General features: G+C 36.4%; 4 protein-coding genes across 5 annotated transcripts; 1 reads left to right on the plus strand and 3 right to left on the minus strand.

Annotated features, from left to right (window-relative positions):
- Window positions 1-1,723: 1,723 nt before the first annotated feature.
- LOC140787125 (uncharacterized) lies at window positions 1,724-2,830 on the plus strand. The gene is made up of 2 exons (XM_073135896.1): window positions 1,724-2,091; window positions 2,401-2,830. Exons 1-2 carry the CDS (start codon window positions 1,792-1,794, stop codon window positions 2,590-2,592), a joined length of 492 nt encoding a protein of 163 aa, XP_072991997.1. The 5' UTR covers window positions 1,724-1,791; the 3' UTR covers window positions 2,593-2,830.
- On the minus strand, window positions 2,786-9,641 carry LOC140787124 (phragmoplastin DRP1C-like). Its single transcript, XM_073135895.1, has 16 exons — window positions 9,365-9,641; window positions 9,169-9,232; window positions 8,927-9,031; window positions 8,154-8,255; window positions 7,670-7,720; window positions 7,516-7,577; window positions 7,042-7,132; window positions 6,825-6,889; window positions 6,540-6,734; window positions 6,327-6,446; window positions 6,181-6,251; window positions 5,633-5,858; window positions 4,818-4,868; window positions 4,159-4,387; window positions 3,824-3,963; window positions 2,786-3,144 (listed from the first exon to the last, which is right to left on the minus strand). The coding sequence occupies exons 1-16, from the start codon at window positions 9,491-9,493 to the stop codon at window positions 3,019-3,021; spliced, it is 1,827 nt and encodes a 608-aa protein (XP_072991996.1). The 5' UTR covers window positions 9,494-9,641; the 3' UTR covers window positions 2,786-3,018.
- A 1,287-nt stretch (window positions 9,642-10,928) lies between these two features.
- LOC140786278 (threonine dehydratase 1 biosynthetic, chloroplastic) lies at window positions 10,929-18,732 on the minus strand. The gene is made up of 9 exons (XM_073134582.1): window positions 18,169-18,732; window positions 16,946-17,125; window positions 16,572-16,841; window positions 14,283-14,489; window positions 13,528-13,776; window positions 13,371-13,444; window positions 13,038-13,155; window positions 11,774-11,908; window positions 10,929-11,483 (listed from the first exon to the last, which is right to left on the minus strand). The coding sequence occupies exons 1-9, from the start codon at window positions 18,607-18,609 to the stop codon at window positions 11,343-11,345; spliced, it is 1,815 nt and encodes a 604-aa protein (XP_072990683.1). The 5' UTR covers window positions 18,610-18,732; the 3' UTR covers window positions 10,929-11,342.
- A 1,703-nt stretch (window positions 18,733-20,435) lies between these two features.
- Window positions 20,436-26,752, minus strand: LOC140785857 (microtubule-associated protein 70-1-like). Of its 2 annotated transcripts, none has more exons than XR_012108526.1 (12): window positions 26,234-26,752; window positions 26,020-26,105; window positions 25,481-25,546; window positions 25,223-25,393; window positions 24,323-24,493; window positions 24,054-24,209; window positions 23,805-23,951; window positions 23,607-23,678; window positions 22,952-23,476; window positions 22,681-22,868; window positions 21,157-21,258; window positions 20,436-20,831 (listed from the first exon to the last, which is right to left on the minus strand). XR_012108526.1 is itself a non-coding variant. In XM_073133927.1 (12 exons), exons 2-12 carry the CDS (start codon window positions 26,466-26,468, stop codon window positions 20,792-20,794), a joined length of 1,857 nt encoding a protein of 618 aa, XP_072990028.1. In that variant the 5' UTR covers window positions 26,469-26,476; window positions 26,563-26,694; the 3' UTR covers window positions 20,436-20,791. The 2 variants fall into 2 exon arrangements, 1 of the variants encoding a protein (XP_072990028.1); XM_073133927.1 differs by lacking the exon at window positions 21,157-21,258 and having other exon boundaries at window positions 26,234-26,476; window positions 26,563-26,694.
- Between the last annotated feature and the right edge of the window lie 118 nt (window positions 26,753-26,870).

The following is a 26,870-nucleotide window of genomic DNA, read 5'->3' on the forward strand; positions in this document are numbered from 1 at the left end:
ATTTCTTGCTATAATTTGCTTTCCAATTCCTATATTTGGGGCAGGCGTCCAAATCTTACTCCTTCCCAAAAGATTTCGGCTTACTGTTTATAAGGAAATTTCCAAACGAGTAAATTTAATTCCTTTTTATTTTATTTTTTTATGGTGGCTTTTTAAGCAGGGAGAGAGTTTTAAAGAAGACTATGACTGCAATCAATCAAGGACGTTCTAATCGAAGATTAGGATTGCGATGGATCTCGTGATTCACAGGCATTGATTAGTCAATGGTTTAATGTACATAGTTGGAAAGACAAAGACGCAATCTTTGGAATAGAGATTGATGATTTAATTAGAAACTAAAGCTGTTGGGAGTTTTATTTTTCCCCCTAAAGGAAAGTCTGAATCTTTCTTAGTAATATGTTTGTAAGATTTCCTCTCCACTTTTGGGAGATTTCTTCATGTGGTTGGGTCGGATTATGTGAAATTAGTAAATTTGTTGAGTTAGGATTCGTTAATTTTAATTCGTGCCTATTTCGAGCTCAATTGATTAATTAATGAGTAGATTCCAGACTATTTGAAATAAAATTTAATTTTAATATGAATAACTATTAGATTTTATTCTAAATAAGAGATTAATAATATAAATTAAATTTTATGGAGCTGGATCTAATTAAGCTTGGCGTGATATTAAAAATTCAAATCTAAACTAATGCTTCAAGCTCGACTTACTTCAAGTGCAGAGTTATGATCGATCAAGCTGACTCAATTATTTTCGACGAGCGAACCCTATAATAGTAAAGTTTTAATTAAAAAATATATATTTATCCGAAGAAGAAATTAAGAAGAAAAAAAAAAAAGATTATAAGAGAGTGGTTTAAATTTTCTTAGAACTTGACAATTTTGTCACTATTGTTTCATTTTGGATAGAGACCACAAAAGCACACGGAGTCTACTCGACTCAATCATTGACACTTGGGAGGAGGTGGCACTGGTCCAGCCGATCCTCTACAGCACACGCTGTATGAATTTCCTATAACTCGGGTACGGAACATTTATCTCAACAAAAAAATAATAATAATAATAACTTGGGTAAAATATTATTATTTTTTAATCCAATCCTCCCTCGGACTGTGCTTCTCTTTTGACACGTGGATTCAAAGAAAAAAAAATTTATGGGTATCTTAGTAATACAAAATAAAAGAATTTAGAATTGTAGATTGATTTTTATTCAAACCGGTAGCATATTTAATTGTAGGAAGACATAATAATATAGAATAAAGACATAATGATACAAAAATTCAGGTGGGAAATATATTTGACTTTAAAGTTTATGTTGAGATACGGCCCAAATTTGCACGATAACACTGCAGTCCGGCTTATAGAAGATTCACAATCATTGATCCACATGATGCAGAATGGATGAAGAATTGAGAAGTTGACATCTCAACCAACCAAAAAGTTGGATGACAAAAAAAAAGATCGCTGATTTAATTTCAACCCTAAGAGAAAATTAGGGTTTGCTATAGTTTAGTGTCGTGGCTCGACTCAATGACACGAGTTAATTTAATTATGTTTAGTAACTTATGGGAGCGAGAGCTTGACGATATTTATCTCAACGACTTAATTAAAGCATAGAGCAATAGTGTAATAGGCTTAGAATATTAGTTAAAGTTTAGTAATATTTTTTTTAAGCTCTTAAATGATATATATATATATATTAAAAGAAAATCGTATCAGATCAGATGCCACCTTAACCTTATCCCACTCACCACCGTTCACCAAAAGGTGAAAGAAAACCTCTTCTAGTTCTAGATGGTGCTCCACTATCCAATACCACTGGCTCACAGTCCATGGCTCCTGCTCCGTACGGCCAAGAAGTCGGCGCCGGTTCGGCGCCGAGACCGCATCGAGACGCGTGCACGAAGGGAAAGTGGTGTTTTTTGTCTTGCGAGGAGGAGAGTGAGATATGAAGACGAGGAGGAAGGGAAGGAAGAGTACGGATTCAATACGGAGATTGCAATGCTCGAATCGTACAGTGAGTCGGCTAGAAACGAGGCCTTCCTGGTCCAAGCTACAGTTGACAGTGAAGAAGAAATGGTACTCATCTTTAAGGTATACATATATATATATATATATATATATATATATATATATATATTTCCTTTCTTAATTATTACATTGCATTTCTTCTTCTTCTTCTTTTCTTCTTCTTCTCGCTTTTTTCTAAGGTTTATTCATATTTTCAATGTATGATATATCCCTTATGTTATTAAATGAGAAATGATTGATCTTTTGTCTAATTCATTAGCCTAGACACAAGAGACAAAGTATAAACAACAAGATATGATTGCTTTCTTGCTAAACTTCACGATTTTCAAGTTTGTTTGATGCCCTTAACGAAGAATCTAGGTGGGTGTGCAGGGATTCTCATCTTGCTTGCGTTCAAGAACAGCATCAGACCCATCAAGAAGTGTTCTTCCGGCTCGGGCAATGATAAAGTCCATTGATGTGATCAAGGGGCCATTCGATCCCAATAACATCGAGTACCTGGAGCAGGGCTTAGCATGGGAGGCTTTTAGAAGCCGCTTACAGGTTAATAACAACAAGTCTTAGAGCCTCCTACCTTCCTGTTCTCCTTTACAAAGACTGCATACTTGGATCGATATGTTACTATGTGTATCTCTTTAGGTTTAATATCTACTGTGTATTGTTTTCGCGGTATACATACACGACATATACCGCCCTCAATAGACTCGAAGTTTGATTGAATAGCAATCACTTCTTTTGTTCTCTGGATTGATGTATATGCAGATAAAATGAAAAAATGAATTAGAAATCATTGGGAAAATAAGGAGAGTGCAAATCACTGTTTACATAATTGTAGAATGAAACGTGAATGATGGCATGCAATTTATGTGGTTGGTAGAAGAATGGTCATTATTTTCGCCAAGTCCAAAAGAAATTAAGAGGAATGAGGTTGTCCTGTATCATTTGCTATGAGATTTCCTGTATCACTTGCTTATAATTCCTTTTCACTAATCATTTCCATGCAACCGAGTCGATCTCATCCCTCGCAGATTTGTATAGCTCGAGTCTCTTAGCGATAGCTTCTCTCTTCTCCATCAAAGCTGGGTCCTCGTCCAGCATTGCACTGAGTTGTTTTTTCTGTATAATGAAAGAAGAAGAAAAAATCAGATGAAGGGCATCTGTATACTTCTATTAGCACTTGCTTATGATCTTGAACTGAATGTTTTGGGTTCAGTACTGCAGAATAAATTCTAAAAGATCATGCGGTTTTGCTATCAGTAACGACTTTGTTATCTGAATCTAGGATCACAGAATTGAGTCTGCATGTTATGAGACAAGTAGAATCTTACGACTTGTAGCCAATATTATCCTGGGAGAAAGTTTAAATTCTTAATCAATTTAATTTCCTCATTGGTCAAAGCAGGGTTTTAACAGTGGGATCAAACAATGCACTTGGGAACTGCCAGTATCCACTAAAAATGTAGTAAGTAGGCTGAATTAAGTTGATTTTCTCTTAACCTATTATAGATATTTCAGAAATTTGATTGATATAGTTTCTGCCACTTTGGAAAATATCATCGTTTGCAGTTTCAATACTAACTCTCTAGTTTTACTGTTTAACTTTCACCTGGTTGAATTCTAATAAGTTTCTTCAGGAACTATATATTTAAGCTCAAACACTCATTTTTGAATTTATTTTTGCATGCATAAAGCTTTTATGAAGCACTCTCTAACATTAAAGTTAACCTTTTCTAGATTATATCTTAGAGTCCTAATATAAATACAATGAATGTCACAAATTCTTTTGAGTACGTACCTCCCTGCTCCCTACTTGGACATAAAATTTGTTAAGCAAACACCTCTTTGCTTCTCGGACTTGGCAATGAACAACAGCTTTCGGAATCGTATTCCTCAATGTCTCACATACCATGCCGATATAAGATGAGACATTTGATCCTGAAATGATAAAAAAAATATCATAACTAGGTAAGTTCCATACAACTATGTACTGTTAATATGTACACCACCTGCATTGTTCTTTTAGTAAAAAGAAAAAAATGCAAAGAGAACCGTTTCTGGTATGTGATGTTCTAACATTTACTGGTAGATAAAGATTCACTAAACAATATTGATATACAAGTAATAACGTACCAATCCTTCTAAGGTGGTTTTCATTATATCTGTCCATGGCTGGGGTTGTGGAATTTGAATTTTTATCTGGTTCAGTAGGCAGCTTTCGGAAAAATTCCACCGTAAGATAGCTAGCTTCCATATCAACCAGACGAAGAACTGTTTTCCGGCTATCATCCCGAAATTTTTCTAAGGATTCATTTGCTGCAGCTGCTATGTCAGCTTGAAGAGAGGGGAAACGCTTCAATTCCTGAAAATTGCAAGTGTTTTTTTTTGTCAAGTAGAATAGGTATATAAATAAGTACAAAACAAGGCCTTAACAGATGTAAATAGTTCACTAAATCAATATCTTAAAACATAAACACATATAAAACCTGTTCTAATTTATGCCAATGAACAATTACAAATGCTTCCAGAGAATCTCAGTAAAGATGTATTTCATCTATCAAATCTGATATCCAACCTAGGCACATGCACTTGTTTGAAGTTCAACCAACTGAGAAATTAATGACAATACAAATGTAGTCTGATGATATTTTTCTGAAATAGTAGTTACCAACAAACAGTTTAATAACCACTTCAATATGTATAAATATGTAACCACTAACCATACACAGAGTACAACTGTCTACTATAGTATCAGCATAACAAACAGTATTGTCTCAAATAAACTTGCTAACCTCTGTTTCTCCAATAGACTTCCGTACCAGTTCTTTCAAGACAAAATGCACCTAAAAAGATTAATAATGACAAAAAAAAAGTATAAGTGATGGTTTTTGGCCATTAAAAGCATATGATGTTGGTAAAATATGATGAGAATCGAAAGAAAATGACAATATTGTAGCAGAATTATAGAAATACAAAAATTGACCTGCTTTTCTCATTTAAGAATTTTAACATGTAAGGCACAAAAACAAAGGCAAAAACTAAGTAGCCACAAACAAAAACCCAGCAATTGGTAAATCATCAAAACTTAATGGGTTCTTTTGCATGTATACCCCTCAAAAGCTCCTTATTTATTTGTATACCCTTCTTAATTTGATATTTATATGGATACCCCTCAGAACACTTGACTTTATATATATACCCCTGAAAATCCTTGCTTTTTCAAGGATACCCATAAAAGTTAACTAATAATTAAATTTTGATCCTCCTAATTATAAAAAACAAAAACACTATTAGTCTAATTTGCATACATTACTCTCAATAAAAGCATCTTTGCCTTTCCCTCTATTAATGGCATATCAAGCTATTTACATTTCCGAATGCTGTAAGCTTTACACTATCTCTCCGCTCTCCAGTAAATTAAGCAACGCACATGTGAATGGACGTATCTAAGCATATCTCAAAATATAGCAACATCAAACTTATATCATCTGAATATAATCTCATATAGCTCATAGGTCTGGAAAGTATCAGATCAAGTTAACTAATGAGATGAACTTATGTTAAAAGAAGTCAAAATAGCAGCAAGGATGTGAAGAGATTAGCATACAGCATCAACAGAGGCTTCAGCAGGACCCTTGAAATAACTTAGGGAGCTATCTATAAGCCTTCTGTATCCTTGCTCAGGAGCAATTAAATGAGGTTGGTAACCATCTGCCTCTGAAATAACTTTCCGAACATTTTGCAAAGAAAGATGCCTATCAAATGGGAGCTTTTTCAGTGCTGCAGGTAGCTGGTTATCAAAAACCCCATAAATCCGGTCACCCCCTGGCCGCCTAAAGATAACAAAATAACAAGTTTAGCCATAGTTTAGAAATGCATAGGAAGTATATCGTCAGAGTAATTTGTTACTAGTTTATGGCCTCAAAACTTGCTCAATTACTATTAATTACTTGAATAAATATTGCCAACTTATAAAAAATAGAGGCTTTATCTACAAGGAATATAAATTAGAAAGAAAATTCACTAAAATTAAAGAGTATGTCTAAGAGATGTCCCATCTAAGGAGATATAATTATCCCACCCCCATTCATCACTTTCAAAGATCCAGATAGTCAATAAATGAAAGGACGTAACGAACAAAGTGTAGTTTCTTACCCTCCATCAAGATGCTCTTTGAAGACACGGTCAAATGCACGACACATGTCTAATATTATGTAAAGTTGTGCCTGGAGTTATTAACAGAATAACTAACTAAGAATATCCAAAAGAGAAAGAAGAAGAAAGCATGTTCTTGATTTTACCCCTGCATCATGTCCAATTGGCCTACCCAACCGATCCAACTCTGCTTCAAGTTCATCAATAGTTTTGTTAATTAGCGCGATTATGCTTGGTATTCTTGTTCTAATACAAGACTCCAGATGCTGGACCAAAAATGGGAATAAAAAATTAATCAAGATTCATTTAGCTTAAAAATACCAAAATGAAGCAACAATAACTAAATAAAGACATTTTACCTTAGACAGAAGCTTAGCTAGATACTCTGAGCCCATTTTATGTCCCAAGTGTCCATAATCAGGGCTAGTTGAAAAGTATTCCTGCTCTTTGCGTCGTGCAGCAAGCATGTCAACATTCTTGTTGATATCAGCTTGTGAGCGATTGACAATTCCAACCCAAGGATGCTGCAGACGATAGGATCTTCCTTCGAGAACCTAGAACAAGCTCAAGAACATAATGTAATCAAAGACCAAATGGTGCACCGCAGAGACAAAGCAAGTGCAGAACTGCAAATAGTAACCTACATCCAGAGCATTAGTACCCTTGTCCATCAGATCAAGTTTTGTTAGGACTCCAAAGGTCCTGTCACCTAGAAAAAGAAGGCAAAAGACAACATGAGTAAGGGTTTTAAATTTCAAATAAATTGCTGAAATCAGCATTAAAATAAAACCTAGCCCAAGCATGCAGGCATGTAACATTGCACATCCTTTTGGAGAACTAATAATATAAAAGGAATTTTACCTGTAGGATCAACATCCTTTGCAAGCTTTATAGCATCAGATGTAGCTATATCCTGATTGGCAGGAGAAATGGCCAGGATGATGCAATTGGGCTACAGATAGAGACAAACAGCACCATTGAGATATTACAGAAATTGGAAATAACATTTTGCAAAATAGTTCATAAGGATATAACATCAGTATTTAACTAAATAGATGTGCATTAATGAAATCAACGAACTTCATAATAATATCACACTATTTTTGCCAGCCATAAGTTTGACTTTGGAAAAGAAGTGCATTAAAGTAGGTCAAAAGGAGCAAACTACATGGAGTGTAGAAACAGCAACTCATTCTCTGTTTGCTTAACATAATCAAAAGATAAGAAACAGGAATACAAAGTAGTTTTCCTGTTTAAATATTTAACTGATTCTCCAGATCATCATTATGCACCAGGCTGTCATAACAGAAGGAGCTAGAAAACAGATGTTTGTACCTTTTCGACGTATGACCGCACCATATTTTCGATATCTTGAACAATAGACTCTGGTTGTCCCTCTGTAAAGGCAGTAGTGTATAGATATCAACAGAAATAGACATAACATGACACAATTAGAAGATAAAAGACATCAGGCCCATTTAGAAGTTACCTATAGCGACCTTTGTCATCCCAGGAAGATCAATAAGCGTTAAGTTAACAACTGCCAAAAAAGAAAAATGTCAAATAAAATATGAAATTCAGGAAAAGTACAGTGTAGCATATTAGCTTATGAACAATCTGAATGATAATTATCAAATCAGAAAATTATCATCCAATTCAGTCGAAGCAATCCTCAATTCGTTGAAACAATCTAATGTGTAATAGCATGTTGGTAATGGCACACTCATACATTTATGCCGATCAACTTTTGATAAATTGGTCTCAGATTTGGATCCTGAGTTGGCATTTTTTACTGTTCCATTTTCAGGTTTTGACAGAAAATATCTCAAAATAAGTTTTCCAAAGTCTGGGAAAAATATAGAATCTAGAAAAGTGGTCAGAGCATAATTTCACAACATATTAATATAACAAAGCCATGTTCATCGTTGCCTAACAATTAACAGTTAAGACACTATGTAATTACAAATACTGACCATGTGGAGAATATATGCTCAAGTGGATGGGGATATTAGATATATGTCTTGACTTCCCAGTTATGCGATCAGTTTCATCTTGAATCTCCTTCCTGACAGCAGCTGCAAGTACATAGAAGGTTCAAGATCAAATTTAACAGACATACCATCTAAGTAAAGTGGAATAGAAGAATAAGCTTCCTTATACGCCTTCTAAACCAAGCTATTCAAATCCTTATTAACATAAAGGCAAAGGACACCCAAATGTCAGGAAAATAAATAGTTAATGACATAGCACTTTCACAATATTCCAAATTCAATTTGTCTTAGTATTTTAATCTTGAAACACACAGGTGCTTCACTAGATAATGTAGCAAAAAGTTAGATAAATTCTTATGTTACGTACTAGCTAAAATCTGTCCTCATTGTCGAAATCATCATGATCCTTGACTTCAGAAAAGTATGGGTCACTCTAATGTAGAGAACCTTTCTTGTGAACCTTGATCCAACACTACGGAGGCATCACAGATTAAATTAAAACCTATAACCGATCACCACTTGTGAGTATCGTTGCCAAAAGTTGTCACTCCACAAATTCTATATGGTGCTCTCCAGTTTCATATCAATACTATCCTACTGAAATAGAAAAAAGATGATAGCTGATCCAGTCAATAAATTTGCTAATTGGTCAATGGCATGCAATCATGAAACAAGCTTTTGCCCACTTGAGTCTTGCACCAGATCTACCAGATGATGATAAAGAAATACCAACCAAAATAAAGATCTTGTCTCACCAAAGTCGGTAATTCTCTTCCTCGGGGCATGTAGGAACTCCGCATACTCCTGACCTCCATCAGTCTTGTGCAGCTGCAATACCAATGGCCTCCTCGTCACGATACCTAAACAGTTTATCCCAAATCAAGTCACAAACCCAGTCCATGAACCGAAGGAGTATTCACGCAAACACCATAAAAGCAAAGACCGATACTTTAAATTCCAATCTAAATTGAAACGGCATCTCTCCCATCCACATTACCAGATCCTCGAGGCAAGAAATCCCTCCCGACAATGCTCTCCAACACGGACGATTTCCCGGAGCTCTGAGATCACAAGAAAATACATAAATATCAGAAAGGTGCAAACTTTGGCCGAATCCAAGAAGACCAAGACGTCGGTATGCAATAAAATTTGCCAACGGATACAGATCCGATGATCTTTTATGCTTTCTATACCTGTCCGCCGACGACAGCGACGGAGGGGAGCGCCTCCCAAAGAGAGCCTTCGCCGCCATGGTCGCCCAAGACGGTGCAGGCCCTCTGTATACGGTTCACGAGGCCGATCAAGCTCTCCATGGTCGCCATTGCGGAGGAGCAGATCAACCGAGGGATCAATCGAGTCGTAAGACGGGGATGAGAAAGATGGGATCCAGATCGAGATCGAGATCGAGATCGAGGTAGGGAAAGGGAGATGAAAACTAAAATAACGGTTTGCGGGTCGATTTCTGAAACCAACGTTGCTACGCTTACCAAATAATGCTCTACTTGAACGCGACATCTTGTTGGTATGACTTGCAAATCACCAGTGGTGTCGGTTTATTGCAAATCCCACCGATCAGACGGCTAAGATTGTCCGTCATATAATCCTCATCAAAATCTTTATACATATTTTGCAAGAATAAATTATCGCATCGTGTGGGTGTAGACTTAATCTATTTGCTACCCGAGCGTTATCTAGCCTACGAATCAATTACAAGATTATGAACAACCAAAAAGAGGGTACAAACCCTTCAAAAAAGACTCCTAAATGTTAATTAATGTTGTATCTTAATTGCCTATAAATATATAAGAAATTTGAATTATTGATAACATATTTGTGGTACATTAAGCATTATTCAACAGATATACTTCGTAATGCCGTTGATGAGAAAGAATTAATTCTGTGCACATAAATATTGCATCGTTAGTATTACAATCTTAGTCCTATGCAGGCAATAATAGCTTGAGGAAAGTTGTGGAAGGCTATGCCATTAAGTTGTGGGTTGTTTTTGACCCTACTCTCCTGCATTTTTTTTCCCCTAGTTGACTTCAAAATTTATATACGGAGTAAAAATTTTGAATCGAAAATGATTTTTAAATATAAGACGCTGAAATGAAAAACGTTTTATATAAAATCTGATTTGCTATATGAACTACTATGAGAGAGAAAAAAAAAGTTATTCTTAAAAAAAAAAACTAGACTTAATAAGAAAAAGAATTTTAACGTAAATTATGGATAGAAAGAATATGCATGAGACTCGGCACGGACTAAGCTGTGGAAGCCCGTTTCTGAAGGCATTTTGACTCAGTTAATAACACCATGAGCTTGTCACGTCTTTGACCCACTCCACCTGAATAATGGCAGCTCTAATCATCTCCAGAGTTTATTACTGGAAAAAAAATATTCTTCAAAATACAATACTAAGTATGAAGTGAAATCGTTATTTCAGACAGCGATTTTTAATTAATTCATCTATATAAAAATTAACGGTGAAAAAATTTTCATAGTCTAAGACAATAATTTTCCATTGTTTATGAAACAGCAACTTTACTGTAGTGATAGTTTAAAAAATAGTTTAAACAATGATATAGTTTGGTAAATATTTTATATTATAGTAATATTTTAGTCAAAAACTCATCATCTCAGTTTGGAACTTGGATCTCTCCATCTGATCATCCATAGACTATATATGCACTTCAAATTTTCTACTTGTTTGATCCATCTAGTGATAGGTTTGAACAGTAACACCAAACCTAAGCATGACCAACAAGAGTAATTAGTGGCTATCTTTTATTGGAAAAGAAATCTGAATATGCTTATTGTTATTCTCTACATCATTGCATTAAAGAGAGAAAATTTCGCCATTTGCAGCACATCTGCATCACAGGCAAATCTAATCAACTCGTAGTACAACAAGAGCAGATAGGGTTAAATAAGCGTAGCGGATCCAGTACTAGAGATTTCCAACTGGAATCCTGTCCCTAAGGAAGCAGAACATTACATAAGAAAACTAAGAGAAAGCAAGACACTGCAACAGGAACGATACAGCGACCTCTGAAGAGAGATTCCCCTTCCATGATTCTCCACTAAGTTCTTCCGGCCGGAAGGAATCTTGATACTGGCTACTGCTGATGATTTCATGGCGAGTAGAAGGGTAAAATTTTTGCTTCCTACTCACTGCATTAAAAGCCGGTATGTTTCGTTGGTCATCTCAGATGTATACTCGTACCCAAGATTGTTCGCTTTAGTCAGGAATTCATCCATTTCCTCTTTTCGGACCTGGATACCAACTAGTACATTTGCCCCCGTTTCGCCCTACAAAGAGAACAAATCAACAATTGAGCAAAATGAATTTACTACTATTTACATTCCAAATGAGATAATAGCAAATAGTAGAACTATTCTCTCTTTCCAATGAATTGAGTTGAGTCTCTCCATTCCTTTAGTTGATGATTGAAATTTAATTAAAACAATGGCAGAACTATTTCAGCTTTTAATAGCATCTTTAAGCTGTCAGAAGGGATGTTAGCTGATTAAAGCTGAAAGAAGAACTTAGAGATGACTTTCTCTAAATAGAAGAAATAAGATGACAAAAAGTGACAAACCTGTGCTCGATAATGGAAGAGACTGATGTTCCAGCGAGGACTAAAGGCATCCAAGAATTTCATAAGAGTACCTGGTCTTTCAGGAAAGATGAAGCGATAAAGGAGTTCGTCTTGGACATTCGACCTGCCTCCCATCTAAAATTGCAACGGAATGAAGATCAGTTAGTACAACTTTCTGAAAGCCAAGGAACAAAATGTCTAACGTGTAAGAGATTAATTTCAAATTTTCAATAGAGCTAGCTCTCTTGAGAAATTTGTGATAGATATTTTATTCAGAACAGAAGCTGATGATCTTGAATAGACATCTGTAACTACAGATATACATAATAAAAACAGAGATTGAAGAATCAAGATTTTGGTGATCCAAAAAGATCATTATTTGGACTTTTTTTATAGTTCATAAATAGTGGAACATGTTAACGGCGTAGATCTTCAATGTGTCTGGATAATGATTTGGATTAAAAGGACTTTAAGTCACCAATAGCTCAGAAAGAATAACACTCGTTTAATTCATGACCAAAGTGTGCATATTCATGTGTCTATGTGTACTTGCATGTGTTTCCGCGTGTGTGAGTGCGTCCTCCAGTTCATGTGTGTTTGGAGATAATCCAGTGCAAAATGCTATCAACAATTTGGAGAAAAACTTGGCTTAAAATATAGTATCTTGCTTGCCAATGCATGTGCTTTTTCTAACATAATTTATCAAAATATGCCACATATTAATGAGTCTACAGGTACTCAGACATAATCACGTCTAGAAATCATAAAACAATAACTAAGAGAAGGTGAATATGGGTGTATAACTCACAGGAAGTTACACTGATTGGATTTTAATATTCATGATTTCTGTATGACATAGTGATGGTAGTCGTCTTGCTGATCTCTACAAATGATCGAGAATGAAATATAAACTTCAAAGTCTATTGTGTATCACATCCTTACCTATGAAGGAGGCTAATATATTCTGATGGTTAGCACTTGGTTGTGCTCAATAATTCTGAGAGTATTTGCATGTGTAATATATACATGAAAACCATGTCTAGCATGTCCAAAGAGTAAGTCATACACAAGACACTAGCTGACATGCTCCAGGAGATTCCAATGAAAGCATTAAGCAAAACTCGGAATAACCATAAACAGTAAGCCAGTAAAAGACTTAAATCATCATCAAGGAAGACTTAACTTTGAGAGATGCATATTTAAATGAACCATTAGATAGAAAACAATAACAGGAAAAGTTGATAAAAGAAAATCAACAACATACAAAGTATCGGAGATGATCCTTTGCCAAGTCATCACTAGTAAGATTTAAAGTTTGGAGCTGTGCAGATTTCATCCGCTCCATCATTGTCCTAAGCTCACTGTCAGTATAAACCCCAACACTGCAATAGCAGATGCCAAAGATTTCAATATAATAAGGACTTGCATACCCAGATACTGGATTCACAATGTACAAAGGACATTTGATCACATACAGATTACTAAAAGGAAGCTATAAAAGATGAAAGAAAGGTGAACTTCTAAATGAAATAAGGAACTAGAAAGATCACTCTTTTTCCGCTACTGCAATATGAGCAAGAACTCAAGTTGTACTAGCCTGTAAAGAACAAGAGCATTTTTTTTGCGTAAATCATATCTGTACTTGAACTCCGTAATATTCATATGGCCAACCTGCAGGATCATTTAAAGTAAATAATCAACAATTCATATTACTTATCCTAATGCACACAAAGTAAAAAAATATTATAACACACCAGGTGAGCAAAATTTTTAAAGCTTCCAGGCTCTTCTGGTAGAATGGTTGCTAAAACAGCCTCTCGTTTTCGACCAACATCAGCAAGTTCAGTTACCAACCTCAACCGATCAAAGTTCATGTTTGCCCCACTTGTTATTGCAACAACTGTTTCACCTTTTAATCCATAGTATTTGCAGTACGCTTCTGCCCCAGCAAGAGAAAGGGCACCAGCTGGTTCTAAAATGCTCCTTTTCTCCTCAAACATATCCTGCACATGAACCTCAAAAAGTCTGTTTTTCTTCCCATTCCATCTTCAAGGAAAGTAGCAACAAGAGGGTGATCATGGTAAAAAACCAAAGAAATATGGTTGACACATTCCATCGTAAAGTCTATCGGTTCCCATGGATCTAGCTTTTAGCTTTTTCAAGCCAAGACTAATGGAAACTAAGCCTCCAAGAAAATTCATTTTACACCATCTTTCAACATAGTTTTAAAATCCGAAATATTCTGGGAGAAATAAAAGAATCAATGAATGAAAAGTAGGACCACGCAATCTACTATTTCACATTGCCCTATGGCCTAATCAAACTTGTCCAACTTGGAGAAGAAATACATTAGGAAGACCCCCTTAGTGAAAATCAAATAAGATTTATTAAACAGCAAATTTGTTGCCCAATTTACAGACTACAAGATGAGCAAACTGGATTGATAAGTATTTTATTTGAATATATTGCAGAAAATCATAAATTGGTGCAATAAAATTTAAAAATGTACCTTTATAGATGCACAGATAGCATCACGACTAACAAGAACAACCCCATCTACTAGCTCCCTGCATAAGCGAAATGTCTCTTCTCCAACTACTTTAACAGCCACACCATCTGCAAACCCTCCCACATGCTCTAGCATGACCCTCTGGCCATGATATAAAGACAATGCCATGGCATTTGCATCAGAGGGTTCTACTCCAATTATCTTAACCTGTGAAAAAAGCCTTTGATTAACTCATGAGCTTTCTTTAACAACAAACATATATTATCATTCAGTTGCAAATTTAGTAAACTAAAAAGGAAATGTGATAATGAATTTCCTAGAGATGTTTTTCAGTAATCACTAACCATCTAAACAAAGTAAAGAAAAGATCCAAAAAAAAAAGTTGTGCATAATAACCTAATTAGGCAATAAGTGATAAGAGAACATAAAAGAAAATTTGTAGCTTGACAGTTATTCTTTGAACAAGTAGGAAATTCTCACAGTTGTCATTCCTTCAAATGAGGAAAAAACAACAAACAAAGTTACAAGTTTCCATCAAATCAATATAATAACTGACACTAATATAGTCATCCAGTTCATGCGTACACAGGTAGACATAGTGTTAATACACCCAATGAGGGAGAGAAAATGAGTGAGAAAAATAATTATGTGGTATGTGACTATGTATCGTCTAAAAAACATACATAGTGGTAATAACCAGAAATTAAGGGGGGAAAAACTTTCCTCGTGAGGAGTCCGTTGATACCTCATGTAGTACCATTGTCTAACTTTGGACTTTGTTATTACACTTTAGAATTTGATTAATTAACTTGGACTTATTTATATGAATTTAGTTCTTTCATTGTTTAGCTTTAAGTAAATGTTTAGGGCTTCCCATATCTCAAACTCTATTGGGGTATATGGTTGATAATGACATAGTGGTCATCCAAAGTCTACAACAGAAATTGAATACAAAGTTCACTGTCATTTTGCACATTGAAAATATCAAGTGGTAAGTGTAAGCTTAAAGAATATGTCGGAAGAATCACAAGTAAATCAATAAGAGGTGTATGTAATATAATAGTATGACATCTCATGTCTTTTGAAATAAAGTTCCTCAAGGATTCATAAATTGCATTTTGTAATCAAGTTGTTATAAGGTCATCACTATAAGCTCAATGATTGAGTTCTACTAGTCCATGACAAAGGTCATAGTTCAATTCCTCCACGGGCATTAGGATTGATATTTGGTGAATTTTTCACTAAACATTATATGCGCATGATTTGGGTCCGTTGGCCCACTTTTTGAGAGGATTAGCTTAATTGTCCAACATATTTATCAAAAAGGGCTAGCCACTCTGTTTAGCTTATGATTAGCCTATAAGCAAATTGTTGTGCCAACCGGCACAGGTTGTATAAGCTTTTCTTAATCCCGTGGAGGAGTCGGAGAAGTTTCGTCATTGCATGGAGAAAAAAGAGAGACTCAACTGCCATTGCTAGATTTTTTGAAGCTTCAAATCCTGTAGAAAAAAAAAATGGGAAGAAGATGGGAAAGTTAAAGGATATTGGATAGTAGATATAATCCATTATTATAAGTTACTACTCATTAATATATCACTTAAATTAGGACCCATCATCTCTTAAGTTAGAATCCATTAATATATCACTTGAGGTAGAATCCATTATCACTTAAAGTTAGGTTTCGTTAAGAAAGTTACACTCATCGTCTTCTTCCATTTTCTATGGCTGAGGAAACCTAGGAGAGGGGAAGCAGAGGCGATTGTCTTCTTCCCCTCTTCTCCTCTCTTCTTCCTCTTTCTTCTCCTCTCTCTCCTTTTCTTCTACTCTCCCCCATCCTTTTCTTCCTTTTTTCTTAGCTGTGATGGTTGTGCCATGCGTCCACATGCATCGTGCCAACAACAAGGCAATCCTTGCCTATAGGCTCATGTTCTATCAAAATTGAGTTGCTATACTATTAAGAAAAAAATATTTTAGTTAAGGAAGAGTGTTTAGAAACACAATGACAAAAGGATATTATCAGCACATTATGCAATCTGAGAGTAATAGAAAATCTTAACAGGTTAAAGATTTTACTCTCTTTTCATAGTCCTGGTAGTGAGACTTGAAAACATGGAGTGGGATTAAGTGACTAACACAAAGAGACAGAATATCACTCTGATTCACTTGCAGCAACAACTCTAAAAATTCATATGAGTGAGAAAATAATTTTAGGTCTTTTATCATGCAAATGATGCAGATCATGTAAACACCACAGAAAATTTTGAAATAAGATGATCAAAGAACACAAACCTCTGGGCGAACTCGTTTTACATAAGCAGCAATTCCTGCAATTAATCCGCCACCTCCTACTGGTACAAATATTGCATGTAATGGACCTTTCAATTGACGAATAATTTCCATTCCAACTGTTCCCTGACCCGTGATAACATCAGGATGATCAAAAGGAGGTATGAATGTGCGGTCTTCCTGTTCACCACGTTGTTTGGCATATGACTGTGCTTCATCATATGAATCCCCCTTGAGAACCACTGTAGCACCTAATCGCTCAACTGATCGCCACTGAATTAATACGGAGAGTTTGATAAGGCATAGAAGAATAGAAGTTAAAAGAAAATTGAAGGCCTCTATTATAAAAAGAAATGATTGTCTACTGAGCAACAAACCTTAATTTCTGGTGTTGTTACTGGCATCACGATAACAGCATCACAATCCAACTTCTGTGCAGCCAATGCAACTCCTTGAGCATGGTTTCCAGCAGATGAGCAGACAACACCCCTGTCCAACTGCTCCCTAGAAAGCTTGGCCATCATATTATAAGCTCCTCGCAACTTGAACGAAAAGACCTAGATGTTTAATAAAGACAAAAGTCACTCTCTTGTCATAAAGCTTTTACTGTGACACAATACTAGTATGTTGCAGCAAAAGTAAAACATCCACTACATTTGTGTCACACCAAACAACATATCTGTAGGAGAAAATAAGGGGAAATAAGATGTATGGCAGTCAAGAGAGGTAGTCAAAAATTGCACCTTAGCTTCTCATGATTTCACAGCATACATAAACATATTCTGAGAACCACTCTAATGAAAAATGGAAGAAATGAAGATAAATTGCAGCTTAATTATCCATATTATGCGACAGTATTTGTCACAGAAAGCAAAGGAAATGAACAAAAAAATTAGTTGGAAACAAATGAGAAAAAAGAGCCTATATATACATAGTTAATGAATCAATATTAACCGCACTTGAAACGAAATAACAAAAGCAGAAAGGAAAATAATGCAGATGTTGTGTTTTGTCTACCAACTATGATTCAAACGCAGCCACTACGTAACAATCCACACCTAGAAGAAACATGCAAAATTTTCTTTAGTAGAATAGCAGCAATCAATTCATAAAAAGCAAATTTAAATAAGAAGAGAACGAAAAGATTGTTGTACACCAGAGAAAAGAATAACTAATAACAATTTTCTTTTTGACAAAATAATAGCTAATAAATATTAACTAAGGAAAACAATAGTGATCTGCCTTTAACATAAAGTTGATGGAGACAAGATTATAGACTTCGTGCATTAGCAGACAAGATTAAAAAATTCGTGCATTTGGCAACCAAAGATGATACAGAACACCACGAAACAACTATAAATCGGCACAAAAAAAAATCAGATTAGTACCCCAGTAACACTAACAAATCCACTTGACGAAAAGAAGGAAACAATCTCTGCAACATAATCACCAATGAAGAAACTCCAGATTCTAAGCACCATAAAACCATCGCCTTTGAACCCAGTAGGAAGAGCTTCCCTATTTTATATCAAATAGCACCCAAACAATAAATTTTTAACAGATCCCTATGAAATATTCGACGTAAGAGAAAAGGAATTACAGGCTGCAAGTCCTCCCTCTTGAGCCAGAAATTGACCCCGAGCCTCTCCGACAGTTTCGGCGCAATCTGCAGCGGCGATTCGATCGCCACATCATAAACCCTCGACGATAGAACATTCGTCAGGTACTCCATCGGATTAAGCACTCCATTCCCCTCAACCTCCGGCGGCGGCGCCGTCCTCTCCGACACGCCTCCAAGGTAGCCGCTTTCGTACTGCAACGAATCGGTCGACACCCTCTTCAAAACAAGCGCGGGAGGAGAAGACGATGAGGTGGTGATAGTGGTGGAGACAGCCTCCGCCTCGAGATGCGTGGAGGCGGAGGCGACGGCCGTCAACGCCGGCCGCCTTCCGCCGCTGAATCGGATGCGGAAGGTGGAAGTCGCGTGTGGCGACGCGATGAGGGAGGGGCGGGAGAAGGCGGCGGCGGCGGCGGCCTCCATTAAGTCGTGGCGGCAAGGAGAGGAGGAAGGAGGAGGGATTGCTTCGTCGTCGTGGTCACGAGTGGAGAAATGCGACACATTATAGATTGACTTGGGTCGGGTTCGGAAAGGGACTCGCCGGTCTTTTTCATTTTTTCTTCTTTCTTAATTAGCTTATTATATATCTTATTTACTTAATTAATTTAAATTTATGTGTTATATTTATGTCATTCTAAAGTTCTAAGTCCAATTTCTGAAAGTAATATTCGAACCAATAAAAACACATTGCTCATGATATTTTAACCAATAAATGCCTACACAACAAAGATTGTATGAAAAAAAAAAAATATATATATATATATATATTATTTTTTTTCAATTTTAAAAATAAGAATCGCTCGCTAATACAAATGAGCATAGAGGGTGAAAGATAAATGCGACTTATATATCTAATACTCTTTCATATCTCCATGAGTATTAACTCTTATTCACTGAGAAAAAAATGTATATTAAATAAAATTGCTTTCATGTTAATTTTTCTACCTGTCATCCAACATGGCATTCACATGTATTAGAAACTCGGGTACTTCCATAAATAAGTTTAAAGCTCATAAATTCAGGTACATATCGTTCAGTGAGTATAATTACATTGCTCAGAAATAGTTGTGTCTTACCGATAGAGATTATGAATTTGATTCGACATAAGAATTAATCTTCAGTAAATTTTTCATTAAACCGCTGTATATGCTCATAATCTAAATCCTCCACCGACACCTACTGACTAAAGAGAGGTAAAAAATAATAAGAGATAAGAGTCATAAATCTAAACTATTCTTTATCACTTCCCATGGTCATTTAATAGTGCGTGTGTAACAAATCAACATTCCATATGTCACATGTGTTACCACCCACTAGATTAAATTAGACAGTAGTGGCATAGGAATAGGAAGGAATAGGGTGGTAGTGTGGTACACTAACCTTGTGATTTGGTTTCAAAAAGAGTTACCCAACTGGCAGAGAGGGTCCCAGGGGGTCATGTCACTGGTCTTATATTTCAAGTAGGCAGCCTGCAACGCAAAGGAACAAGACCAAGCTCACATTCCTAAAAGAACTTGTGCAAATCCTGCAATATTTATCACATGGCAGAGGACGAGTACATCGTCTTTAATTGAGATGACAAAATACCAACCAAAGCCATCATCCCCCACGATTTGAGGCCCCAGGTCACATGTAGATATGATTTTCTACGTTAGACTAAGTCTTGCAAGATGACAGAAACATTTACCAGCAGTGTACCCATGAACTGCCACTTTTGACCAGGCTGAAGCCTTGTCATTGCTGATGACTACAGGCATATTTTATTTGGCTAAGCCAAATAAAAGACAACAAATCTGTCCAATAAAATGATAAGAGCAAAAAAAATTCTCAAGCTGAATGACACCAATGATTCATATTATGATGGCGGTTAGCTTGATATATGTAACTTTGACAGCACAAGAAGATGCACAGAATACTGCAGCCAGTTTCTGTTCAAATGTTAGGGGGGAAGTTAAAAAGATTGTCATACTTATGCAACATAGACTTGATCGAGCATAACTTTGAATCTAGACTCCAGTTTGGCTTCTAGTTTGAGCAAGAAAATCATGAGCTGACCAACTTCGGAATCCCAGCGAAATGAAATTTAATCTTGAATTAGAGCTCACAAGATGCCCAAGTCGAAACATAAGCTGAGGAAAGATGTGTAGAATGCTAAACATCAAGTAAAGGTAATTGTTTGTTAGAAATCAAGCCAAAGATATGGCTGCTGAGGGGGAAATCTGTCTAAAAAGTTTTAAGGGCATAGAACCTTGAAATGAATCCGGCACAAGGAAATGGATTGATGAGACATGAATCCAAAACGCACTCGGCTTGCAAGAATAACACATGACTACAACATATATTATTCACAACCCTGAGAAAAATAGAAAGCCACACTACTGCATAGGAACCTATACAACTATATTAAGGCACAAAATAAGCAGCGCCAAACTGTTAGCTAAAACTCGGCAACACATCCACTAGCTAACTACATGAGTTAACAGTCAGATGAAGCCCCGGCTCCAAGTTCCCGATGCTGGTCCTCATCTAAAAATCAATAAGAAAGCAAGAAAACGATGTTGAGGAGGTGACAGAATTCCCTCGCAGGTCTGCTTTCCAAGTCACCTCATTGAGGATTGCGCATCAACCCAGTCCGAGGCAAGTTTCTGTTTCCAAAGCACATAATTGAGTAAGTCAAAAGCTAAATTTGGCACACCTTAATCAGCAAAGCGTATTAGATAATCTATTGAGATAATATTTGTTTCTAAAGAACAGTGCATTTTTTGTCACCAGTACAGGCGACGAAAGTAACCCAAGATCAACTGTTGCCACTGGAATAGTTGTGAAGCCTCTTATCGACAGACAAATGGCAAACAATTTTCTCAGACCAACAAGACAATTTAATACTGCTTTCGGTCATAAACAACAATATTAATAGCATTATAATTATCTTACAACATCAAGAATGGTCGATCGCATAAGGTAATATACCTTCATGTAACAAGTAGCACCAAAAGGGTAGAAGGTTCAGCAACTGATAAGGAAACAAGTCTCGATGATATTCCAGGCATTAGTCAAATAAACTGTTGAATGCTGTTCGAAAGATCATCACATCAAGTGGTGTCTTTGTATTGCAAAAATCAACATTTAGGTAAAAGATGGAGTCTTTGCTTTGTAATACAAAAAAAGAACCATGTTTATAAAAGTGTTGGAAGCATGGTTTATTGATCCAATAGTAAATAATGAAACAGAAACAGACCATGAATCTCATCTATTTGAGGTTGGCTATATGGATCCTTTTCCTTCATTCAGCTCTATTTATAATATGGATGTCTGTTAAATAGGTAATGTCAATTATTTTAGAATCCATTTCATAATTCATCTCAACAAAAATTTAATATTAGCTGTCAAGCTACCTAATGTAATCCTCCCCTTTTATCTGGGTCAGGACAAGCTGTTGAAAGAAATCACAGTAAGCATGATTTATGAAACAGGAACATGAAAATCCTTTCATAGCAACATGCAGGCTATAGAAAAATCACTTTTACCAAGCCTTCTGAATTTGTTATACAAAAAATTCTTCCATGTGTCTCAAACTCTATTTGTCATAAGAAACTTCAGGATTTCAGATTAAAAAGTCTATATTAACTTATGATTTCTCCAGAGGAAGGCATTTCCGTTTCAAGACATTAAAAGCTACTATGGCTTATGAGGGGGCAACAAGATCGTAGGCTTTACCAAAATAGTTTATGAATATAACACAGTTAATAAATTATTTGGAAATACTTGATCCAAGTACCATAAAGAATAAAAGTAAGACTACATGGTATATACAGTATATGGACGAAGAAGGGAACAATCAGGCCCCCAGCTATGGTGCCTACACAGCATAACTGAAAGTCAAGGCGGCTCAAAACAATTAAATTAATAAAAGAACTAATAAAGGAACAGAAGTTTCAATTAAAAGATGAAACCATCAAACAAGGACTACATTACTTTACTAAGAGAAAAGCATTATTAAGCCATTGATTTAATAGCATCGAGAAGTAATTTGACAGTCAAGTTCATCAAACAAATTTCATCATGATATACAATGCTGGCATGGACACCCAGGTGGTCCAAGGAAGAGACTAGATAGCAAAGTGGCCACTTCTTAAAAAATGTTGAAATTTCAAGCTCATGAAAGATGGTTGAACCAAAATCAAGCAATTTATTGTTGAACATGTCAGTTAGTTGCAACATTATATGTATTTGATTTGAAATAAAACCGATTATAGGACCATTTTGCCTCATCTTTCTTATCCATAAATAGTCCTTAAGAACCAATCATGCATAACACTACATCCATTGACTCTATTAATAGGAAGCCAGCCTCATCTACTAGCACCAAGCAAGAAAGTTATTTGCAGACATTGAATAGCATGAAATATGTTGTTGACGGGTGGTAAAAGATCGAGCCAAGAAGTCAATGTTACACAAGAAAACATTTTGTAAAGCTGGCAACTGTGAACATACCGTCCAGCTGGCAGCTGAGAACTGTTTACAGAAGCCTTGGTGCTACCGAGTCGCTTAGCCTTGTTATCTTGTTCTTTCTCCAATCGCATAGCAACCACCTCCTTCTCCATGGCAGCTACTTCCCTTCTCATTTTCTTAGCCTCCACTTCCATTGCTTTAGTCAATGTATCCACTTTCTTTGCCAGCATCTATATAGAAGAGAGCTTAAATAAGATGATTGAACTTTGTAAAAATTAGAATGGAACTTCACCAAAGAAAAGAAAACATTTACCTCAATGGCATCATCCTTATCTTTAAGACTTTGATCCTTTTCATGGCATGCTTTTCGCAGAGTGATGACCTCCTTTTGCAACATGTCATATAACAAACCAGAGACACTATCATCTGCATCAACACTTGGAACTCCATTGGGCTTCTCATCTGCATTTTCCTTCCAACTGTTATTTGCCTTCTCATCTCCAGTGGCATCAGAGGATTTACGCATTGATAGGCCTACCCCATTTGCGAGAACTTTACAGCGATCAAGTGATCTACTGCCCCCATCAAATGACTTTGATGTTCCTTTTGCATGATTGACTATTGTACTAGTGCTGCTAGACATTGAAGATCTCATCTGGAAAGATGGCCTCTTAGATAGAAAACCATTAGTCTTAGAAATAGTCTCAGCGCCACCTAAAGATTGGCGTCGTGAACGGCCATTGCTAACACTCCTTCCTTCCGCATTAGTTCGGGAAGTACCACTTGCAGAGATTCTCAATCCTTCTTCCACTACTTTAAGCCGCAACTGATACTTCTCCTGATAAGTCAAAAGAAACAGTTATCAGGCACTTCTTTACTAACAGAATAATCGCCAAAATCCTTAATCAAACAGCTTATATAAATAATAAGGGTATTCAACATCAGAGAGGTATTGTTAGAGCACCTACTTTTAGTTGAGCTTCAGATTTTGCAGTCCGTTCAGCTACAGCAAGCTTGTCTCGAAGTTGCTGCATTTCTCCCTGTGACAAGCATATTACATACTTTAAGTAATTATTATATCAACAGAATTTTATTAAAAAGCCAATTTCCGCATATTGAATTTTATAGCTAAATATCCAGTCAGCAACTGAAATTTTCTTTCTTACTTGCATGAACCTCCGTTCATCAAGCCATTGTCTTACAGGCATTACTTTGTCATTGGCATCTTTCCACTCATTTGCAACTACAACTGCAACTCTATTTGCTGTAACCTTTGCACGAGCTAATTCTCGATCAAGGGTTTTCATTTCTTCCTACAAATGCATAAGAAATATGATTATTTGTTTTTAATTCCTGAAAAGAAAAAAGTTCAAAATTTTGATTTACTCCAAATATATATGTTTTCAGCCCATTACATTCATCTCCTGAACTTTCCGCTGGTAATCCCTAACAGCATTTGCAGCTGCACCACCCGCAAGAACAGCCTCTTCTAGCTCTCGTACAGTCTGACTGAGCTTTTCGACCTCAGCAACCTTTTGGCGGTGCATTTTATCCAAGATCTTGTTCTCTTCCTAAAAAGAATTCAAAAACAGATGCAGAAATGATCACCTGCAATTTCTTAATAATCTACTGGTCCACTGTAATTCATTTGAAAGGTTATAGGCAATCATTTGTTCCAGTATACCTGACAGATTTCAATCTGTTTCAATAATTCCTGGTTCTTATTTTGTAAATCATCGACTAGTGAAGCCTTTGCTAAAGCAATCTGCACAGTCCTTTCTGCCTCCAGTAGGGCTGCTTCCTTTGACTTGGTAAGACGATCCAATGCCCTGTTGTCATCCTGTAGCTTCGCAATCTGAAAAAGAAAATCTGTATAGTTCATCTTCCCCAAGAAGCTGAGAAAGGATGACATTCGCAACTTAACTCCAACAGGAGACTACAAAACTCAAGAACAAACAGAAGCTCACACACTAAGAAACAAAATTAATCAGAAATAACACACACAAGAAAAGCAAAAGAATGGATGAAAACCCCAACAACCATAGTGAAAGAGGGAAAACACCAAAAATGCATGAACCATCCATGACTTTCTATATATGTTCCACTTGCTAAAGAGTTGGAAAGGAAAATATGAAACATTTTATTTAGACATTTAGTAAATAGAAACAAGAGGACACAGAATTTAGGAAAAGTTAACTGGACAACTCAAACATTATTTGATCATGTTTTCTTGTTCTAAAAGAATGTACAAGTTCCCAAAAGTTTATAAGCTTAACGCATATTCTCTGGCAGCAGAAAAAGATTCAGGATAATCACTGAAAAACAAATAGTTGTACTTTGTGACATGTGCATGATGACATATGCAATGAACTGTACCAGGAGATTTTGATAGTCCACTCAGCTTATCCATTAATTATTACAATAGTTCACGTAATATAACATTTATTAGACTTCAAGTTTTTCTAATTCACTTAGATATACAACAGGTGCAGACTGTTACAATTTCAATAGAACGAGATATGATGAAGAAATGTAATTTGTCATTAAATTTGGACGAGTAGAGATATGATGAACAAACAAGTACCTCTTGGCGAGCTAGCTTCAGCTCTGCTTCAAGTGGTGCAAGAATGGCCTCAATCGGGGGCATGTCATCATCCTTTTGAGCTGCATGAACTCTCCTAAGTGTAGCCTCTGCTGCAAACTGTGCAGCCAATGCTGTTTTCTTCTCATCGTTAATCCTCTTAATTTCAAGGTTCTGGAAAAGACACTAACCATTAACTGTTGCCCGAAAGTGTGATGAGAAATAATAACTAAGAAAAAGTTTGGGAACGCGATGCAGTACCTTGCTTTCAAGCAGTGACTCGGTCAGTTTGAGCTTCTCATCCACTTTTGCCAATTCTTCCGAAAGCTTACAAGGGAAGATGCAGAATCAGAATTCATTCATAATAAAACCAACAGAGATATAAATTTCAGCAAAGAAACGCCAGTTCAAGAGTGAACGGACATCACTGGATGTAAAAGTAAAGCACCAGAGATTACTATCAAAGGAGTACATCGCTTGAACATGCGATGCTTTTTCAATCTATATTTCTATATAAAGATTGGAAACTCAATAAAGAACGCTCCAATGTTTGCAAACAACCAAAGAGGACAAGGAATACCACAGTATATTAATACCTCGAAAGATGCACATAACAGAATTATAATACAAATAAATAAAAATAATAAATTACATGCGGAACTCCAAATCAAAATTCATGCAGGCACAAATTAAAAAACCATAAGAGAAATACAGTACTAGTAAAACATAGAAAATGCGCATGATAACAGTCCGGCCTCATGAGAGAGAGGACAAAGGAAGGCATTTTTTAAAAAACTCACTTCCTCACAAGCCTTCTCTCTCGCGCGTTCCGACAACCTCAGAGCCTTAATCTCCGCCTGCGCCTCCCCCAATTCTCGTTCTTTATCTGTAAATATGAAACACAAACACCAAACCATCTCAATGCCCCGCAAATTTAAACAATTTCTTCACACACACACACACACACACAAAAAAACAACTAAAAAAAAATCCCAAATCGAACTGGATTCCCACCTCTGACTTCATTCTCGAGTCGGTTTAGCTCCACCTTGACCGGATCCGATCCGTGCAGCAAATTGATGAACTCATCCGCCTCCAAGTTCGGCTTAAAAGACGGCCTCCGCCTCAGGGCAGACCCCGACTTCCCCTCCCCCTTGAACGCCGCCGCATGCACCGGCCCTACGGTTGCATTGCCGCTGCCGTTGTCGAACTCGAAAGCATCCCTGCCTTCGCCGTACAGATCGGCCATTCCCGGATCTGGCCCCTCTCACATCAAATAAAGAAAATATCCTGAAAATTTCAAAACCAAAAAAAAAAAACAAAACGAATTCGATCTCGTAAACCTGAGCCTCTTCTTCCTCTATTCGAGGAGCTCTTCCTTTGGGTTTCGATCTATCGATCTTTGTTTCCAAATTTGAAAACCCTAATTACTCTCCACAGTCGTAAGTGTTAAGTGATAGAGAGATAGTATGGTAAGCAACAGTGAGGAGAGAGAAGGAAAAGGCCGCCTTATATCTTACCGCTTTTCCACTCAAAATTTTAATAAAGAAGGCAAACCGTCTAATTTACTTTATTTCTATGTGAGCGAGGTATCCACCGTAGAGATTTAGAACAGAAAACGCATCCTGATCGTCGAATCCTGTTTATCAAC

The sequence above is a fragment of the Typha latifolia genome, chromosome 4 (assembly GCF_019914945.1).
Source record: "Typha latifolia isolate L0001 chromosome 4, TyphaL0001v2, whole genome shotgun sequence".
NCBI classification, from domain to species: Eukaryota; Viridiplantae; Streptophyta; class Magnoliopsida; order Poales; family Typhaceae; genus Typha; species Typha latifolia.

Bases quoted from the DNA above. Each gene is read 5' to 3' on its own strand.
- LOC140787125 (XM_073135896.1), top strand. From the start codon at position 1,792: ATGGTGCTCCACTATCCAATACCACTGGCTCACAGTCCATGGCTCCTG. The intron at 2,092-2,400 runs GTATACATATAT...GTGGGTGTGCAG, and splicing joins AAATGGTACTCATCTTTAAG to GGATTCTCATCTTGCTTGCG.
- LOC140787124 (XM_073135895.1), bottom strand. From the start codon at position 9,493: ATGGCGACCATGGAGAGCTTGATCGGCCTCGTGAACCGTATACAGAGG. The intron at 9,233-9,364 runs GTATAGAAAGCA...TTGTGATCTCAG, and splicing joins TCGCTGTCGTCGGCGGACAG to AGCTCCGGGAAATCGTCCGT. The intron at 3,964-4,158 runs GTACGTTATTAC...TTATCATTTCAG, and splicing joins AAACCACCTTAGAAGGATTG to GATCAAATGTCTCATCTTAT.
- LOC140786278 (XM_073134582.1), bottom strand. From the start codon at position 18,609: ATGGAGGCCGCCGCCGCCGCCGCCTTCTCCCGCCCCTCCCTCATCGCG. The intron at 14,490-16,571 runs GTTTGTGTTCTT...CTTTTTTCACAG, and splicing joins TAAAACGAGTTCGCCCAGAG to GTTAAGATAATTGGAGTAGA. The intron at 13,156-13,370 runs GCTAGTACAACT...CTGCTATTGCAG, and splicing joins AATGCTCTTGTTCTTTACAG to TGTTGGGGTTTATACTGACA.
- LOC140785857 (XM_073133927.1), bottom strand. From the start codon at position 26,468: ATGGCCGATCTGTACGGCGAAGGCAGGGATGCTTTCGAGTTCGACAAC. The intron at 23,679-23,804 runs GTAAGAAAGAAA...TGCTTGTCACAG, and splicing joins ATGAACGGAGGTTCATGCAA to GGAGAAATGCAGCAACTTCG. The intron at 22,869-22,951 runs GTAAATGTTTTC...TCTTCTATATAG, and splicing joins ATAAGGATGATGCCATTGAG to ATGCTGGCAAAGAAAGTGGA.